Source organism: Sebastes fasciatus, chromosome 1 (genome assembly GCF_043250625.1).
Source record: "Sebastes fasciatus isolate fSebFas1 chromosome 1, fSebFas1.pri, whole genome shotgun sequence".
Classification (NCBI taxonomy): domain Eukaryota; kingdom Metazoa; phylum Chordata; class Actinopteri; order Perciformes; family Sebastidae; genus Sebastes; species Sebastes fasciatus.
Genome location: NC_133795.1, coordinates 37,720,894 through 37,739,152, shown reverse-complemented (window position 1 = coordinate 37,739,152; position 18,259 = coordinate 37,720,894). Strand labels below are relative to the sequence as shown.

The following is an 18,259-nucleotide window of genomic DNA, read 5'->3' as shown; positions in this document are numbered from 1 at the left end:
AATCCCACATGAAGTGGCAGCATGCCGAGGTCATTCTGAAGTAGTAATAACAATTTAAGTTAAAGATGTCTCAAACCGAGTACCTCATGACTGTTGATGAACACAAACAGCCACATTTCAGGGAGGTCAAAGGTCAGCAGCTCAGCATCCTGAGACGAGGGGTGCTTTTCATTACGCCAACTTAAGTCTTTTATCAGATGGCGTGGCGTATAAATGCCGCACCTCCACCATGTGGCACACAGTTTGAAGCAACTGACGTTGCTGAAGACTGACACTGTGGAACCGCAGATTTCTCATTTGGCAGCTTCGGCTCCTCCGTCCTCACGTCTCTGTCTCGCGTCCTCGCTGGGAGGAGCTGAGACGCGAGGAAGAGACGCGAGGAGACGCAGAAGCATAACGAAAAGCACCCCAGATGTGACTTGCAGCTACTAACTCTGATTTCTGAACTTGTGTGTGTGACTGTTGGCTTCAGCTTTACTTGTTCCCTTTCATCTATAAACTAATCCGACTGAACAGCTGAATCAATGAGCAGTGATCAATCACAAACTGATCAATAACTCACATTTCTGACAGATCGGTAACTTGGGATACATTCACACTTCTTTTTCTTTACTAAATGTGTGTTTGGAAGTCTCTGTAATTAACATGTTAAGTGATGTGATGTGTTTGTGTTTGCAGTTCACGACCTGCAGAGTTTCGGCTTAGACAACGTAAGTTTATCTTTTAAGTTTCTGCAACTATTCTATTTTCAAAACTTTATTTTTTCTTTGCTCATTTAAATATTATTTTGTTTGGTAGTTCATATAATTTTAGAAAAAACGTGACCCAAAACTTGAGTTGACTGTAACAAAGAACGTACATTGCCAAGAAATGAAAGTCAATAGTTGGCTCCGTTGCATCATCAGCGGCCAGCAGCAGAGCTACGCCTCCGCCATTTTGGACTGAAAGCGACCACCGGACGCCAGTAAAACGTCCGCCTACAAAGTGACGTACAAAAGTAAAACTAAATTATTTTTATTCTAATGTCATATTCTACTGAAACGGCCTGTATTGAACTATAAAATATTATAAATATAATAAGCATTTGCAGTCCAAAATGGCGGTAGCGGCAGTTGCTTTTATACTTTTTGACTGTATATAGTATTATATATACAATTTAGAATATTAACAGTTCACGACACCCCTTATTAAAAAAAAAAATTAGGAAAAGGCTTTTGAGGTGACAAACTGTACAATTAAATTAAATGATTTTGTGTTTGACGTCTTGACACCATGATAGTTCACAAAAACAAATAATTCCTATGAAGGGTTGTTGAAGTCTGCCAACTTGTGATCTTTCTGTCCGTCGTCCTGCAGATAAACATGACCCATCTGATAAAACACCTGTCGTTTGGTAAAGACTACCCCGGCATCGTTAACCCTCTGGACGACACGGACGTCACAGCGCCACAAGGTCAGTCATTTCACGGTTTTACAGGTTTTTTTTTAATATGATGCTGGCGGGAAAAACGCAAAGAGATGTGTAACACTAAAGTTTAGTGTTCAAAGTAAAATAATGCATCATTCGTCTCAATAACGTCTATGCTTAGTTCAAATTTTCAGAGCCAAAGACGTAATTTATGCAACATTAATTTCTTCATCTTTGTGGATGTCCATGCACCACCAAAAAGTTATGACCATGTAGACTGTCCCTATCTAATGCACATGTGAGGAACATATATATATATATATATATATCATCAATCATTGTTGATTAATTTGTTAATTATGTTCTCTATTAATCGATTGTTTGGTCTATAAATTGTCAGAAAATGGTGAAAAATGTGGACCAGTGTTTCCCAAAGCCCAAGATGACATCCACAACTCAGATATTCAGTTTTTACTGTCATAGAGGAGGAAAGAAACCAGAAAATATTCACATTTAAGAAGCTTGAATCAGAGAATTTAGACTTTATTGTTCTTAAAAAATGACTCAAACTGATTAATCGGTTATCAAAATAGTTGGTGATTAATTTCGTAGTTGCCATCTAAATCGATTAATCGTTGCAGCTCTACTCACAACGTTGCAGGTTCAGCTTCTGGCTCGAGGGCTGAAATGACCTGCTAAGAGTTTAACCCAAATAGAACAAGATGTTTGACCATCCAGGCAAAAGCCCTCATCTGGTTTGACTCGACCAGTTTCATACATTTGGACTCAACTTTAGGTTTTCCTTCTTTCTGTAGCTGCATTTTGCACAACAATCACAGAAAATGCATAGTAAGAGAGACTAACTACGTGATGTAGAATTAAAACAACTAAGCAGAGAAAAGGTGTGCTTTCTCTGCAGGTGCAAATTTCCTTCAAGGTTAAATTAGCTGTTTTGCGTGAGGACGTTGGCGGCACCAGAAAGTGTAACACATCCACTCTGAAATCCATTTGACAAATCTGAACTTTTATTGACAAAACTAGACTGTCGGTTGAGAGTGTGACAGCATCGTGCAGATAGAGAGCTGTCGTTGTAGTTCCTGGAAAAGTCCCATAGCTGTATAGTTGTGTGGAGGAGGAGGTGGACGAGGAGGTTGTTCCTCGTCCTCCTCAGCAGCGGATGCCCATACCGATGGACATGAAGGTGCCGAACGTCCCTCCGCTCTGCATCATGGTCTTCCCCACTCCTCCCATCAGCTCCCTGCCACGCATGCCGATCCTTGAGACAGAAGAGACCGTTTTTAGTTTTTATTAAGTGTCAACTGAAACGAACGATTATTTTCAATGTTGATTAATCGTTTAGTTGTTTGGTCTATAAAATGTCAGTGAAAAAGAGAATCAGTTTATTGTCACAGAGGAGAAAAGAAACCAGAAAATATTCACACTGCTGGAATCACAGAATTTGTCCTTTTTTTTCTTAAAAAAAACCACTCAAACCGATTAATCGAATATTATCAAAATAGTTGTCGATAAATTTAATAGTTGAAACCTAATCGATTAACTTAATCTTGCAGCTCTAGTTTTAACAGTAAAACAATAATTCCCTCCGCGACCCCTCAAAGCGAGCTGACAGATTACAACAAATGGTTAAAATGACACATTAGTTATTTAAAAGGTTGGCAGTGGCTGCCAGTATTGAGGATGTAACAACTGGATTTGGGGGTAGTGACTTGTCATTTGTATAAAAAGCCAATTTTATAGTCACAATATTTGGGGGGCAATCGTGCCACTAAGTAAAGTACTGGACTATAACATCTGGTCTTAATGGAAACCAAGTCCACATTCTCAATTTCACCACACATGCAATTGCTGTTTCAATAAAAGCAGAATATTTAGAGTTACCTGAGACAGGAGAACGTGCCAAACATGGCACCAGCAGCCATTCCCACCGCAAACCCCATCATGAAGCCCATCTTGACCCGGTCAAAACAGCTGGGCTGAGTCTGGCCATACGGACCTACAGCCACTGGCATCTGGAGAGGAAAGAACTCAGTATTATATCTTTACCTATTTAGCACTTATCAAAAAAAAAAATACTAAGTACTTCACATAACAAACAAATAACAAAATAAAAGTACTGAAAGAGCAGCATACAGATAAAATCGCGATATTAATGTATTAACTTAAATTTGTTTTAACGCCAATAATTTCTTTAACACAACTTGTGATTTTTAGGTCGTAGCGGGCTCAGTTTTAAAGCTAGAGTGAAGATACTGGTATCATATGAAACTAGAAAACCTAAAGAATCCATTGGAATAGAATGTAAATGGGTTCTATGGGTACCCACGAGTCTCCCCTTTACAGACATGCCCACTTTATGATAATCACATGCAGTTTGGGGCAAGTCATAGTCAAGTCAACACACTGACACACTGACAGCTGTTGTTGCCTGTTGGGCTGCAGTTTGCCATGTTATGATTTGAGCATATTGTTTTATGCTAAATGCAGTACCTGTGAGGGTTTCTGTAAAATATTTATCATTGTTTTGTGTTGTTAATTGATTTACAATAATAAATATATATACATTTACATAAAGCAACTATTTGTCCACTCCCATGTTGATAAGAGTATTAAATACTTGACAAATCTCCTTTTAAGGTACATTTTGAACAGAAAATGTTCGATTAATCGCGATTAACTATTTTAATTGATTGACAGCCCTAGTTTAAACCGGTTTACTCTGGTTTAAAGCCTGGCAGTTCTGTACTGTCTGTAGCCAGTCTACAGTTTTTTTTCCATTTAATCCAGGTGTGATGACAAAAAAGCATGTTTAGTTGTTTCTGTATCTTTTAAACTTAAAATAGGTCGAAATCTGTCGATGTTCCTGGTGAAGAGAGAGAAGGATCAGTAGACACAGTGACATACAGTATGATCTGGTAGCATCTAACATCAACAACATACTGAGCAGGACTGAAGGTGCTGAGCCACATCCTGGTTCAGTCTGGTTCAGTCTGGCTCAGCTCTGTTCACAACAACGTGACTACTGACACAAATGTGATTATGTGAGGAGGTGATGCCCAGCCCCTTGATTTAATCATCTAAAGCTACATCACCAGAAGACATAAACACTAAACACCTCACAACAACAACAGTCACACATTTGACCTTTGCATCCAGCTCTGCTGCTACTAGTCTATTACTGTTATCTAACCAGTCCATACTGGATATGCAGTGCTTACTGAGCTGACAGTCTAAACTAGCTACTCACGTTGCTTTAACTACAGACATGTGAAGGTAAGCTGTTGATGATGACGTTGTGCTGCTGAACCTGCAGCTAACGTTAAGTAATCAGTGATGTTGCATTAGCTTGTGAGCTAGGCTAACGTTAGCTTAATCAGTGCTGTTAACGTGACAGGAGAAATAATCAGTTTGTTTAACCAGTCTTTAAAGGTAAGCATAGAAACACCACATCATAGTGATTCATGTGAAATCCTCTCTTTATCCTGCCATAGCTTGTTGTGCTCGTTAGCATGCTACCTAGCTCAGCATGCTAACTAGCAGGCTGATGTGGCCTTGACACATAAACACGACACGTCCTCTCACCACGTGGTTCATTGTGATCAACGTGCTCATACACATGCAGTCAGAGGTGCAGCTTACCTTGCAGTGTGTGTTAGACTAGTGTTGGTCGTTTAATGTTCCTGAGCGGAGGATCTGTGGTGTTGGTGAGCGAAGCTGCGTTTAAATGATCTTCACTAGCAGACCTCCATAACCGGACAGAGACAGAGGAGACACATCAAGAGGAGACACGACCCGGAGGACGAGATTAACAGATACACAGCGACACCGGGTGGTTTAGGACCATCACTGCTGTTATTGAGAGTTAAAGGGCAGTCTCCAGCGGTCCTTGATCCTTTACTATAGTCTGATAATACTTCATTACAACTAAAAGTCCTGAATTCAAAATGTTACTTAGATGAATTAAGGAGTATTTTTACATATTTACTTTACTAAGTTTATTTTTGGACTGTCAATCGATTAAAATATTTAATCACAATTAATCGCATGGTTGTCCGTAGTTAATCATGACTAACAGCAAATTAATCATTTTTTATCTGTTCAAAATGAACCTTAAAGGGAGATTTATCAATTATGTAATACTCATCAACATGGGAGTGGACAAATGTGCTGCTTTATGTGAATATATGTATATATTTATTCTTGGAAATCAATTTCCAAAACTGTAGACTGGCTACAGACAGTACAGAACTGTCAGGCTTTAAACCAGAGTAAACAGGTTTAAACTAGGGCTGTCAGTCGATTAAAATAGTTAATCGCGATTAATCGAACATTTTCTGTTCAAAATGAACCTTAAAGGGAGATTTGTCAAGTATTTAATACTCATAAACATGGGAGTGGACAAATATGCTGCTTTATGCAAATGTATGTATATATTTATTATTGTAAATGAATTAAAAACACAAAACAATGAGAGATATTGTCCAGAAACCCTCACAGGTACTGCATTTAGCATAAAACAATATGCTCAAATCATAACATGGCAAACTGCAGCCCAACAGGCAACAACAGCTGTCAGTGTGTCAGTGTGCTGACTTGACTATGACTTGCCCCAAACTGCATGTGATTATCATAAAGTGGGCATGACGGTAAAGGGGAGACTCGTGGGGAACCAGAGAACCCATTTACATTCACATATCTGGAGGTCAGAGGTCAAGGGACCCCTTTGAAAAGCGCCAGTTTTTCCTCGCCAAAATTTAGCGTACATTTGGAGCGTTATTTAGCCTTCTTCATGACAAGCTAGTATGACATGGTTGGTACCAATGGATTCATTAGGTTTACTAGTTTCATATGATACCAGTATCTTCACTCTAGCTTTAAAACTGAACCCGCTATAACCTTTGATTTGCGTTAATGCGTTGCCAAAATCAGTGCCATTAAAATGAATTTGCAGTAACACGTTATTATCACGTTTACTTTGACCGCACTTGTTTATTTGTAATGGACGAGTACAGAGAATCATTGACAGTTGCAAAAGCAGTGTCCAGTGTACTGAACACTATCTCAAACTAATTTCCACCACTTGATGGGTGTTGATAGTTCAAGTAATCATTGAAGTTACATGTTAAAATCAGTACATATAATGATCAAAAACAAGAGCAACCATCCATGACAACACACAAACAAACAGACAAATGAAACAAACAAACATTTATAGCATGGACGACTGTCTTCTGTTTTAGTTTTAACACGGATCTCCTGTCTCTCCCCGCAGCATCGATGATGTACCAGTATTTTGTGAAAATTGTTCCTACCATCTACGTGAAAACTGACGGAGAGGTGAGATTATTTTACATCCTCTTTCATTTCAAACGTTATCAAACCAAACAAGAAACAAGATTGGTGGATGTGTCACGGTAACACTCGGTGAGTAATTGATGTACAAATAGTCATGTTGTGGGTGAAGTATTCCTTTAAAAATCATAAAGCAAACATGCATTTATCTTTCCAGATGTGTTTGTCTTTATCTAATCTAGAGTTTAATTGAAAGCTGTACCAGGCTACATTTAATCATCCTAAAACAGTGTTTTTTTGTCATGTTGTTTTTTGCAGGTGGTAAAAACGAACCAGTTCTCGGTCACCAGGCACGAGAAAGTGGCCAACGGGCTAATAGGAGACCAGGGCCTGCCGGGCGTCTTTGTTTTATATGAGCTGTCGCCCATGATGGTTAAATTCACAGAGAAACACAGGTCAGTCACAGCACCGCTGAACACTCTATTAACACTTTCAGTAACGTCTCGTTCATACACAAGTTGAAAAACTGTCTCTTGACTCTCCTGAGTCTTTTAGCCTTTTGCTGTGTTCAAGTGCGTCTCCTTCAACTCGTGTACAGACGTCTTCTAGCTTAGTGAAGTAACAGAATAAGTTATTATTTGTTTTTTCAAAGATTTATTTTTATTCGCGAAGTGCTTATTTTACAATTCTACTCTGTGTGTCAACATTTCTTTTTGTTTTTAAAACAAATATTGAATCTAGAAAAATAAAATAAAATAACAAAAAATTAATAATTATAGAAAAAAATGTAGTAATGATATATTATTGATAATGAACCTATCCTTGTATCAAATATACTTTAACTACATAATAATAATAATAATAATAATTATAATTATAATTATAATAATAATAATGAGTCAATGAAAATATAAGATGCATTCAAAGTAATGATTGAAATAATAAAGAAAAATTAATACAAAGTAAAAAAAACATAAAAACACTTAAAAAATACATATTGACTAAAATTTATATAAATAATAAACACATATCTAGTCCACATACACGTTTATAATGCGTCAGTAGCAATCATGGTTTGAAGAAATAATAATAGTAGAAAACAAAACTGCATAAAAGAGTTGTACGTTTGTGGCCATCTATTTCCAAAGAGGGCAAAATGTTAAAAAAAACGGCGCTGTGTCCGCCATTTTCGTAGCTTCCTCTGAGATGCGTGCTTACGATCTGGCACCTGGTCGCTACGTTTTTATAATGGTTGACGTCCTGAAACCTCCCGAACACAACAGCATGATAAAATCCCGGCAGAGGGCTGCAGGGTCTCTTTAGATACAGACAACACCACACACTGCTAGAAGGGTCACAAGTGATGATTTAGAGGGATCATTTTTGTATATGAGTCTATATTGTTTTCAGGAAAATCCTACTCATTGTGTTTTGAAAGAGAAAATGGTTTTAAGTGTCATTTATGCCATGGTTTCAAGAAGTATATTTAAATTGCCAATCTGTCACATATTTATGGAGGAAGCTCAGTTATGTGAGTAAAAGAAGGATGCTCTTTAAACCTTATTGTTCTCTCTCTCTCTCTCTCTGTGTTCAGATCGTTCACACACTTCTTAACAGGAGTTTGTGCCATTATTGGAGGCGTATTTACAGGTCAGTCCCTCTCTGTGACCACGTCATTTAACGCTGCGTGTTACCTAATAATAGCAGAAATTTAAAATGAAATCTGACTCTCTTTTTCTTTTTCTTCTTCTTGTGTTTCCCGTCTGCTCGCCTCCTGCAGTGGCCGGTCTGATCGACTCGCTCATCTACCACTCAGCTCGGGTCATCCAGAAGAAGATAGAGCTGGGCAAGGCTTCCTAACAGCGCTCCCCCGCTGACCTCCACGGTGCAACAACAGACCAAGACGTGGACACACAGAGACGGAGAGAAGAGGAGCAGTCTTTCTGTCTTCTGTCAGATTGAGTGAGAGAAACACAGAGAGAGACAGAGAGGTTTCAAATCAGCCACGTTTTTAATTCCTCTGTCTCTCTTTTCGTCTTGGAGAAGCTCTGGAGAGGAACCTTTTTTTGAATTTTGCTCTCCGCTGTTAAATTCGATGCCAACGGGACAGAGTCAGACGTCGACGTGAGACATTTTGTGATTGAACTAAGAGCAGAGAGGAGGACGACTCATCTGGAAACAAGGAACTTCCTTCCCTCCCTCCTGTTTTTAAGTCCTGCTTCAGCGCCGCTCAACGCTCAGACCGCCACACTGAATGTTTGTTAAGGCGATCGGCGGTCGAGCCGTTGTTCCTGAGGGGTGAGGATGAGAGGGCACGGAGACTTTTTAAAGGAATACGTCACCCCGAATGTTATAATCAGTTACTCAGCTAATGTAACCTGGACTGCAGAATCACAGATAGCCATAATTCATGTTTTCTCATCAGTACGAGAAAGTTATTTTATGATCTCAATATATCAAAATGTATTTAGTCCTATTGGTCGCAGGTTTTAAGGATAAGTTTGGTTATACTTTTCTTTTTGTCAACAAATCCCATGAAATGAGAGCACCAAATGTGGCTTAGTCCGCTGCTGAAAATAGTCCCCATCAAATGCAATATTTCCTCCTGTTTGTTTGATAAAAACTACAGTGGCCAGCTGTGTTACAAGAAAAAGACAAGTCTTCAGTAGGAACCAACGGGCTTTGGGCTTGGAGTTCCACAGACAGCGTAGGGAGATCAGAATGTATTGAGTGACGGACTAACACATTGTTGGTTTTGGTCTTTTAATGGGATTTGTTGACAATAAGAAATACGATGTAAAGATATAGAGGAGTAATGTCTACCTGAGCAGAGCATTAAGTCTCTCTCCCTCTGTGTGTTGGAATCAGAGCTTCTCTGTGCTTTGTTGACATCGCCGGGCCGGACGTGGTGCCATTTAGTGCACGTGAGCATGCCCCACTCACGGCCGCCGTTCTGCACTACGCTCATATGGCGTTTACCGCTGATAACGCCGTCCCGACTGACGCTGTCACCGTGGACATGTAGCGCCCACCCTCCGGTTTCCCCCCCAGGTTAACACTGTTAGCGCTGTTAGTACCATTAGCTGCTGGCCCGTGGATGTATATTAAGACCTGGATACGACGCCGCCGCTCACCAATTTCTTTCCAGTGGCCACTCGCGGTATTGCAACAAAAATCCCCTTGTGACCCAAAAAACATTTTCCCCATTGGCCACCATTATTAAAGAGATGTCTGTAAAACTGTTGACTTTTGGCGAGCATTCTCATCGGAACGAATATGCACCATCTTGCGATCCGCCATGTTGAGAGCCATGTTGAGGCAATAGATACGCTCTGAATACCTTTAAGTGTTTTAAATACAGTAACTTTAAATTCAATGAAAATCCCTCAGATTTAGACCCGTGTTCAAAGCCATGCAGGATCTGACGTTTTAATATCGTGAGTCTTTGATGAACTTAGGAGAAACCTCTTCTAGTGAATGTGAGGAAAGGAGGATCATCCGGTTCTCCAGGCTTCAAGTTGATATACGAAACATTTTGGGTGACGTGTTCCTTTAAAAGACTTTCTGTACAAAAACAATATTTGTAAAGAGCTGATTTTCTTTTTGAAACAGCTATTAAATTAATGACACTATTCTGTCCTCACTTGCATTAAACCCACTATGTGTAGGATGTTGGAAGTTTGTAAAAAGAAAAAGACAATCCTGATGGAGGATGGTGCAGCCTCCTGTGCTGAATCTGTGCACGCTGGTCTCTGACATCGTGTCTGATCACAGCCATAAATGATACGAAGTCCAGCCGGTGAACACAAACATTACATTAACTTCATCTTGATGCAGACTGTTGGGTAACACGTGTGTCCAACTGGGTGATTATCAGACTACCTTCAGCTCGGTGTTCGACCTGCAGCTCAGCAGCTGATTGTGACCGATCGGCTCGTTAGTCTCAACTTCCCCCGGCTTTGTAAAGACTCGGAAGGTTTTCTGTGCCACTTGCTTGTTCCCTGAAGTTCATTAAACCTAATATTATAATTCATAGGCGCTCTTTATTTCAGGCAGAGGCGGGGCACCTCTGCTGTAAAACACTGGGTTAACTTGACATTTTTCATGATTCAGTTTAAGAGTTGTTGAGTCTGTAAGTCGACTTACAACTCTGTTTTGTGCCAATTTATTCTGCTGTCAGTTTATAGGCTGTGAGTGACGTAGGAAGACCACATCCTCGTTCTTAAGCCCGATTATAAAGCTCTGATTGTGATTTTAACCAGACAGGAAAAAGCCGTCAATAAGCTCAACGCCAGACCTGTTTGAATTTCAGAAAAAAATGACGTGTGCTGTGATTCAGAGGTCTGGAAGCAGACTCATAATGTCTGTTTTTGGAGGTCATACATTTTCAAATCCTACACATAGTGGCTTTAAAAAAAAAAAAAAGAGATTTTAAGACTGAATTAACGACAAAATGACTTGATATAATCAGAGGTTGAGAGTCATGCCATGTGAGGCCTACAGTGTGACTGGAGCCAGATATTTAAGAAGCCACTTTTGTTCACTGTTTTAGAGGCAGAAACCAACGAGCTGCAGCCAAAATTTTCAATTTCTCTTTTCTTTTGTCCGCCGATATTTAACTTCAGCTCTCTGTGGGTTAGACTCCGAACATGAAGACGAGTCTCGAGCAGGAAAACCATCGTAGCTTCCTGTGATTTCAATGATTTTCTGACTGACCTCTGCTTTTCGTCCTCCCCTCTCGTCTGCATCCGTCATCACCTGCAGAGTTTATTTAATGGAAATAAGAGTTTTTAGATTTTTTTCAAGATTAAAGGTACAGTGTGTAGGATTTGGCGGCATCTAGTGGTGTGGTTGCAGATTGCAACCAACTGAGTACCCTTCCGCTCACTCCTCCCTTTACAAGACTGCGGTAACGTGAGCCGCTGAGTGCTAAACCGTGGTAACGCCGTTCACCTCGCTCAGAGGTCACCCATACCATAATAAGTCAGATGGCAGCTGGCGGTACCATGGTTTAGCACTCTGCGGCTCACGTCATCAAAGTTTCACAAGCGTATCGGAGAACTACGGTGGCCTTCAGGTAAAAACGTGAAAGTCTCTCTCTAGAGTCAGAGTTTGGTTTGTCCATTCTGGGCTACTGTAGAAGTATGGAGGACTCCGTGAAGAGGACCTGCTCCCTATGTAGATATGAAGACCTCATTCTAAGCTAACGGAAACACATCGATTCTTAGTTTCAGGTAATTATATACTAATGAAAACATAGTTATGAACAGGGTCTGAAATTATCCCCCATCACCCTCCAAATGCAGGTAAATTGTTGGTGGTGGCGGGTAAACTCATCAGGACATCTTTGGCAGACAGGGAAAACGCTAGTGATGGGAATAGAGAACCGGTTCCCGTTAAGAACATCTTCGTAGCTGTTTGATTCTTTGGCATCTCATGCCTCTGTGACTATCGATTCCTCTTATTGATGCTTTCCAACAGTTATGCTGCACAATGACGCATACGCACGCTGTATCATGTTTCAGTTTGTTTGGGACTGGAGACACAGCTCAAAATTGTGGAGCTACTAGGACACATACTATTTTTTTCTGATAATGCGAGACTGTGAACAACAAATCTGTGTTGTAATCAACAGGAAGAGCGTTAGTAACGTTACCTGTTAGCAACCGTTAGCAGCACAGTCCTGCTCGGCGCTACTAACGCTAACGGAGGTGCCACTGAGTTATTATTATGAGGCGTTCAAGTTCTGCTCAGTAAAATGATTATTGGCGAGGGTAAATTACAACGTTATCATGATGTGTTCAAATGAAATCTCGTAAAATTAAGTTTTTTGGCGAGAAGGAAGAGAGAGAGAATTATGACCTGTTTAACTTCCTAACATTAGCTTTAAGCAACTTGCCAAGATTTTTTTAATCAAAGTAAATATTTAAATAATCGTTATCATTTGAATTGTGCTTTTTATGCAAACAACCACTATAGATGACAATAAGAAAGTAAAGTACAGTACTGTGTACAGTACCCTCCCTACCCCAAACACTGTAATTTACGGTGTATATAATGTTTTTTATGTAAAATATATCAAACATTGAGTCACATCAGATCTAAAATGTTTGTCCTTCATTTAGCGCAGAGATTTCAAAAGTGGCAGATAAAAAAAAAAATACTTGTCTGCCACAGTGGCAGGACGTGAACAAAGTTAATTTCAGACCCTGGTTATGAATATTATATTCCATTTCTGCTAATAGATCCCCTGAAATGTTACACACTGTTCCTTTAAATGCTGAGTTTTAAATTGATTGCTACCTGCAGAAAAATATCTTTTCCTGACTTTTCGCTCAACATGATCCCGCAGAGATTTTCAAATTAACTCCGTATGATTTGACCTCTTTTTAGTTTTGTATTCAGGAGTGTAAATATTGTACAGACACATCCACCACTGCCTCAGAGAACGGAAGGAAACAACTATCCAGATCGAGTGTTAAAAAGACTTTTTCTTTTTTAATATATAGGGAAAGGGCTGCTTCTATTCTGCTTGTTTCTTTCTGTCATTCCATGAGATGGTTCAGTACAGTTTGCCCTTTTAGACTGCTCATATGTTCTTGTATTTTTTTTTTTTTTTGAATCTGGTCTGTGGGAGTTGGGAATGTTATAGGCTCATAACACAACCGGTTGCTTCAGATGATGATCCTCCTGCTGGGAGTCTTATTCGCATCAGTTAATGAGAGGGGCTGGCAGGGAGGCAGCAGGAAGCCCACACCACAAGAAGACAGCGTGGAAATGTCGGGTTGACTCTGACTTTGTTCCTGACTCACGTGTTGAGTCACCAGATGAGACCCAGATGTTTGTTTTCACTAGATTGCGACCGTCCTGAGGGTGTCAGACAGACAGAAACAGACCCAGCGGGGTGACGGCGGTGGTTAAAAGGAAAAGGAGAAGACCACACTGGTGGTCTCACATGTTTTGGCCCATTAACTGCAAATCAGGCAGAGTTTATATCACACCCGACCATTTTTTATTTCACTACGTTAAAGGTTCTCTATTCAGAGCATTTCTATAGAGCTCAACAGTGAGGTTTCAGGGGTGAAAATCCCATTCATATCAAGGATTTGATTATTAGCCATAATGTCGTAACCATCCGAGGTGAAACGATGGTGTCTGCTCCTGTAGAATCCAAAAGTCTGTATGATATCAACCTTGTTTTAAGAAAAACATGGTTTATTCACGATGTCATGGAGAAGTACTACATTACCCACAATCCCAAGTGCAACAGCGACGTTTTCGAATTAGTGGAGCTCGCTGTTAACATGGAAATGTTTACCGCACCTGCGGAAACTGCTAGCAAAGAACGTATATTGCTAAGATGTGAAAGTCAATAGTTGGTTCCATTGCAACATCAGCGCCCAGCAGCAGAGCTACGCTTCCGCCATCTTGGACTGAAAGTGACGCTAGTAAAAACGTCCGTAGAGCCGTACAAAAGTAAAACTAAATTATTTCTACTCTATTGTTATATTCTACCGAAATGTCCTGTGTTAAACAATAAAATATTCTAAATATAAGAAGCGGCGTGCTGCTCCGTGGTCTACTCCCGGATTTCAAACCGGGCCAACATGCTCCCTTATATCATGAAAATAAAATAGTTCACCGAAATGTGTTTCTGAAAACATTTGAGGCGAAAAATAAAGCACGCAGTTCGCAGAATCTGTCTTCATTTTAGATCGACAATGGTTAGTTTAAACGTTATTCGGGTGTCTCCAGAGGTGGCGAGTCACCATTCGCAACGGTTTATGGGATGAGTAGTTCCTTCACTCTTAAAATAATTATGTACACAGTGTTGTACTTTTGCCTTTTTTTAATATGGATTTCCTGAAACGTCAATGGAGTAAAAATGAACAGGAAATTCACCTCCTGAACCGGAGCTGTTTAAAAGGTGTGCAGTCACTGTTGAGCTCTATAGCAGCAAACTATTATTGGTTATATAAAGATATAGAGAAGTAATGTCTACCTGTGCAGAGAGTGAAGTCTCTCTCAGTGTGTGTTGGAATCAGAACTTCTCTGTGCTTTTAGTGCATGTTAGTGCGCCGCTCTGCACAGCTCTTATACGGCAGTTACAGTTGATCGTCCCGACCAACATCGTTGTCGTGGAAACGTAGTACCCACCCTCTGGGTCCAACTAAAGACTAAAACGTGCAGAAATCAGCAGCTTCTCTTTGTGTGGTGGACGTCACGATGTTGCTCCCACTTCTTCTGTTTCTGTCTGTTCCTCAACAAAAATCATAAAATCTATATCTCTCCTCCTGCCTGCTGGAGGATTTTGTCCCAGTAATGATGTACATTTATTCAAATATGTCCCAGGTTATTGCTTGAAGACACTTTGAGACATTCAGACCAAACTGTTGACTCAACTTCTTCTCTAGATTCACTCAGTCGACAGACAAACACAGTTTTGTAACAGCAGGTACGTTGTCCAACGTTATTTATGATGGTTCATCCACGATGTGAAGACGTGTTGGTTCAGCGTGAATCTGTGACGGAGATCGAAGCTCATGTGACTGTGGAACAATTCAAGACGAGTATTACGGCTGAAAAGAGACACCTTTAAGATCATAAGTATGAAAACTGTCCAATATTTCTTCTCTCTCTGTGCTTCTGAAATCTGGATGATGACGTTTGATGAATGATGATTTGTTGGTTGGTTGTTGCACCTTTTAACATCTAAATCAGTGGCGGGGGTCGTGTGTGTGTATGTATGTGTGTGTGTGTGTGTATGTGTGCGGATGTGTTCGGATGAGTGTGAGAGAGAAATGTATTTATATTTTGATTGTCCTCGAACAGTTTTTAAAATGACAGAAAATAAATGTTGAATACACCAGCTCCAACCGTCCACCGCCTCATTATTTTGGTTTTAATCTCACAGATTTGGTCTCCTTCCATTAAACTAGATTTACATTTAAGGCAGGGCTGGACTGGCCATCTGGCATACCGGGCATTTTCCCGGTGGGCCGACGTATGTCTTTTTTTTCCTTCTTTTTTTTGGCCCATAAAACAGGTAAATCGGCCCATTTCTTTTCCTTAACTGACACTGGGCTAGCCCAATGGCTCTGTGCTGGGCAGCCACAGTCGGGAGGGAGTGCAGAGTTAAGCAGTTCTGGGCTGCCTGGCTCAACATATGTCATGAGAGATGAGCAGTGCTTGAAGTGGGCCGGTACGTTGCGGTACGCAGTATTGTACTCATTTTATTCTTTGTCGTACCGTATCTTTTTCATGCGTACCGGAGCTTCTCACAAGCTGCCGGTATCAGCTTCTCTGGGAGATACATAATGGTGATACATAACGACGCAGAGTCAGCGCATTTGCGCCGCGTGTGTTCCCAAAGTGAACTGAAGCGCCGCGCTATTAATCTCCGCACGAGCTGAAGCCTGGCTGTTTACCTCATTGGCATCATGGCATCATTTATACCAGAGGGGACATTTAATCAGTTTTCTTTCCTGAGATTTAAAGGTAAAATTAGAAGTTTAACATAAAAATGCTGTTGCAGTGTGCTTATTATTTTCTTATTTTCATTGTTTTAAAGTCACCAGAATTCAGAAAACTAAGTCTCTGAAACTCAAATTTTTCTGGGAGGATCCCCAGACCCCCGCTTTGGTTTTGAAATCCTCTCTATTTTGAGGTCTCAACATTGGCAAGCATGCAAAACAACTACATTGGAAGGTATTTCATCGAACAGAGCCGTCAACAAAACGTGGTACACACAGCACTAAATGGGCGGTGATGTGGCCGGTCTGGGCCAAAATTCCAGGTCCGATTTTTTGTCCCAGTCCGGAACCCACAAGTTGAAGAAGCTCTCATGAGATGGTTGAGGTTAGGCACTGACCTCAAATAGTTCAGGTTAGGAAAGGTCGCCGGGCAGCGAGTCTAGAGAGAGTTTTTGCGGATCTCAGATCAGATTTTGCAGTTTGCGGGTTACCTTCTAGACACAACCGTATAATGTTCAATGTAACACCATCGTACTTAAGTTTCATGTTATTTATTGTCATTTTGCTCAACAACAATTCCAGAGAAGCAGTTGTTGGTTCTCAGGCTCCCTCCAACAATGCGCATTAAATATGTTTAAAAAAGAAAATCACACAAGTAAAAAAAAAAATGAGAATATAAGACCTAAAATAGTGCAGAAGTTAAAATATAGGGATGAAATATCAAATAGGATGATATTTATTTGTGGTGTGCAGTAATGAAAAAATTAATAAACTGAGAAAGAAGGTTTTTTTTTTTATTATTATTTTGCACAAATTTAGACAACACAAACATAACACAAAAAAATAAATATATAATATACAGTGCAGGAAGAGGCAAAAAAAAGGGCTTATTTGAAGCCTCCACTTAGAGACAAGATTAATATACAGAAATAATATGACTACATAATAGTGATGACGAAAGTTATATAAATTATATCCAGAGATGTACAGAGGTTGTAAGTAAAAGTATATAAAGGTGAAGTGACAAGTTGAGGAGGAACTGGAGACACGTCAGCCGTCCCTGCCGCCATCTCTCTCTAAGCTTTAGGGATGATAACATTTGCCAATTAGCAGTAAAGTCCAGCTGAGGCTGATGGGAATATCATTAGTTGTGCGTGTCATAAACAGAAGCATAGGACGAATCAAAATGTCGAACTGACAGAGGAAAAGGCACGGGAATCACCAAAGATGTCACCAGAGTTCATCCAATAGTCGGAAGCACAAATGACCGATCAGAGGATCAATAAAGTCATGACGCTTCACAGACTTTGTTGTAGCTGCTCTTCCTTTTCTCTGTGGTAGTTTCCATCATATTCCGTAGTATATTCAGTATATTTTTGGCATCATTGTGCAAAAATTATATAATAACATTTCAGCATATTGTAATTCAAGTGTTCTGAGAGAAAACTAGACTTCTGCTCCTCCTCATGGCTCTGTTTTCAGACTTTAGAAAATCTAGCCCGTGACGGGAGACTTTGACCAATCACAGGTTATTTCAGAGAGAGAGAGCGTTGCTATTGGCTGTGCTCTGGTCATTTGACCGGAACTTGGCGTTCCTTCACAAGACAATGTCACAAACTTTCTCATTTTACAGCTAAAGCGTCTCTCATAGACGGCAGATGGACAGCAGACCTCAGATCAGCTCTTACTGCTTTTTTCCCTCCGGTCTGTGAAATCTTGCAGATGTCGTTAGGAGCACCGGAGGACACAGAGGCACATGATTTTGTTTCAGGTTACCTGTTTCATGTACTAATGTCATGATATAGCGACCGTTTTATAAACTTTTTTTAATCATATTTGCTCCAATCTGGCCTACTTCAGCTTTAATCAGATGATCAAATCAAACTAACAGGAAATTTAAAGAGTAATAAGAGTAGTGACATGTTTTGTTAAATGTTATATTCGATGTAATTGTTGATAATAATTGTTCTTTCCTGCTGAAATTAAAGTTTCTCCTTCATAGTAATGAATCTCTTCTTCTATAATCTGAACTAGCTGTTACGTCTGTCGGCCACCAGACGGCGACTGT

The 18,259-nt window shown here is 40.1% G+C and overlaps 2 protein-coding genes across 4 annotated transcripts in view; one reads left to right on the top strand and one right to left on the bottom strand.

Moving 5' to 3' along the window:
- The window catches only part of ergic3 (ERGIC and golgi 3), a 28,026-nt gene extending 12,437 nt beyond the window's left edge, over window positions 1-15,589 (top strand). For 2 of the 3 annotated variants that reach the window (XM_074647609.1, XM_074647613.1), the window contains 6 exons: window positions 679-710; window positions 1,357-1,453; window positions 6,699-6,763; window positions 7,037-7,173; window positions 8,313-8,368; window positions 8,499-15,589. In XM_074647609.1, the coding sequence (XP_074503710.1) occupies window positions 679-710; window positions 1,357-1,453; window positions 6,699-6,763; window positions 7,037-7,173; window positions 8,313-8,368; window positions 8,499-8,578 (467 nt within the window). In that variant the 3' untranslated portion in view covers window positions 8,579-15,589. The remainder of the gene's footprint in view (window positions 1-678; window positions 711-1,356; window positions 1,454-6,698; window positions 6,764-7,036; window positions 7,174-8,312; window positions 8,369-8,498) is intronic. The other variant, XR_012595456.1, reaches the window with a different exon arrangement.
- On the bottom strand, window positions 1,936-3,468 carry romo1 (reactive oxygen species modulator 1). The gene is made up of 2 exons (XM_074647617.1): window positions 3,308-3,468; window positions 1,936-2,684 (listed from the first exon to the last, which is right to left on the bottom strand). Exons 1-2 carry the CDS (start codon window positions 3,436-3,438, stop codon window positions 2,576-2,578), a joined length of 240 nt encoding a protein of 79 aa, XP_074503718.1. The 5' UTR covers window positions 3,439-3,468; the 3' UTR covers window positions 1,936-2,575.
- Window positions 15,590-18,259: the final 2,670 nt, after the last annotated feature.

What these genes read in the sequence shown, in the direction of transcription:
- romo1 (XM_074647617.1), bottom strand. Translation starts at nt 3,438, where the DNA reads ATGCCAGTGGCTGTAGGTCCGTATGGCCAGACTCAGCCCAGCTGTTTT. An exon ending in GGCACGTTCTCCTGTCTCAG is followed by an intron (nt 2,685 to 3,307) that starts GTAACTCTAAAT and finishes TTCTGTCTCAAG; the next exon opens with GATCGGCATGCGTGGCAGGG.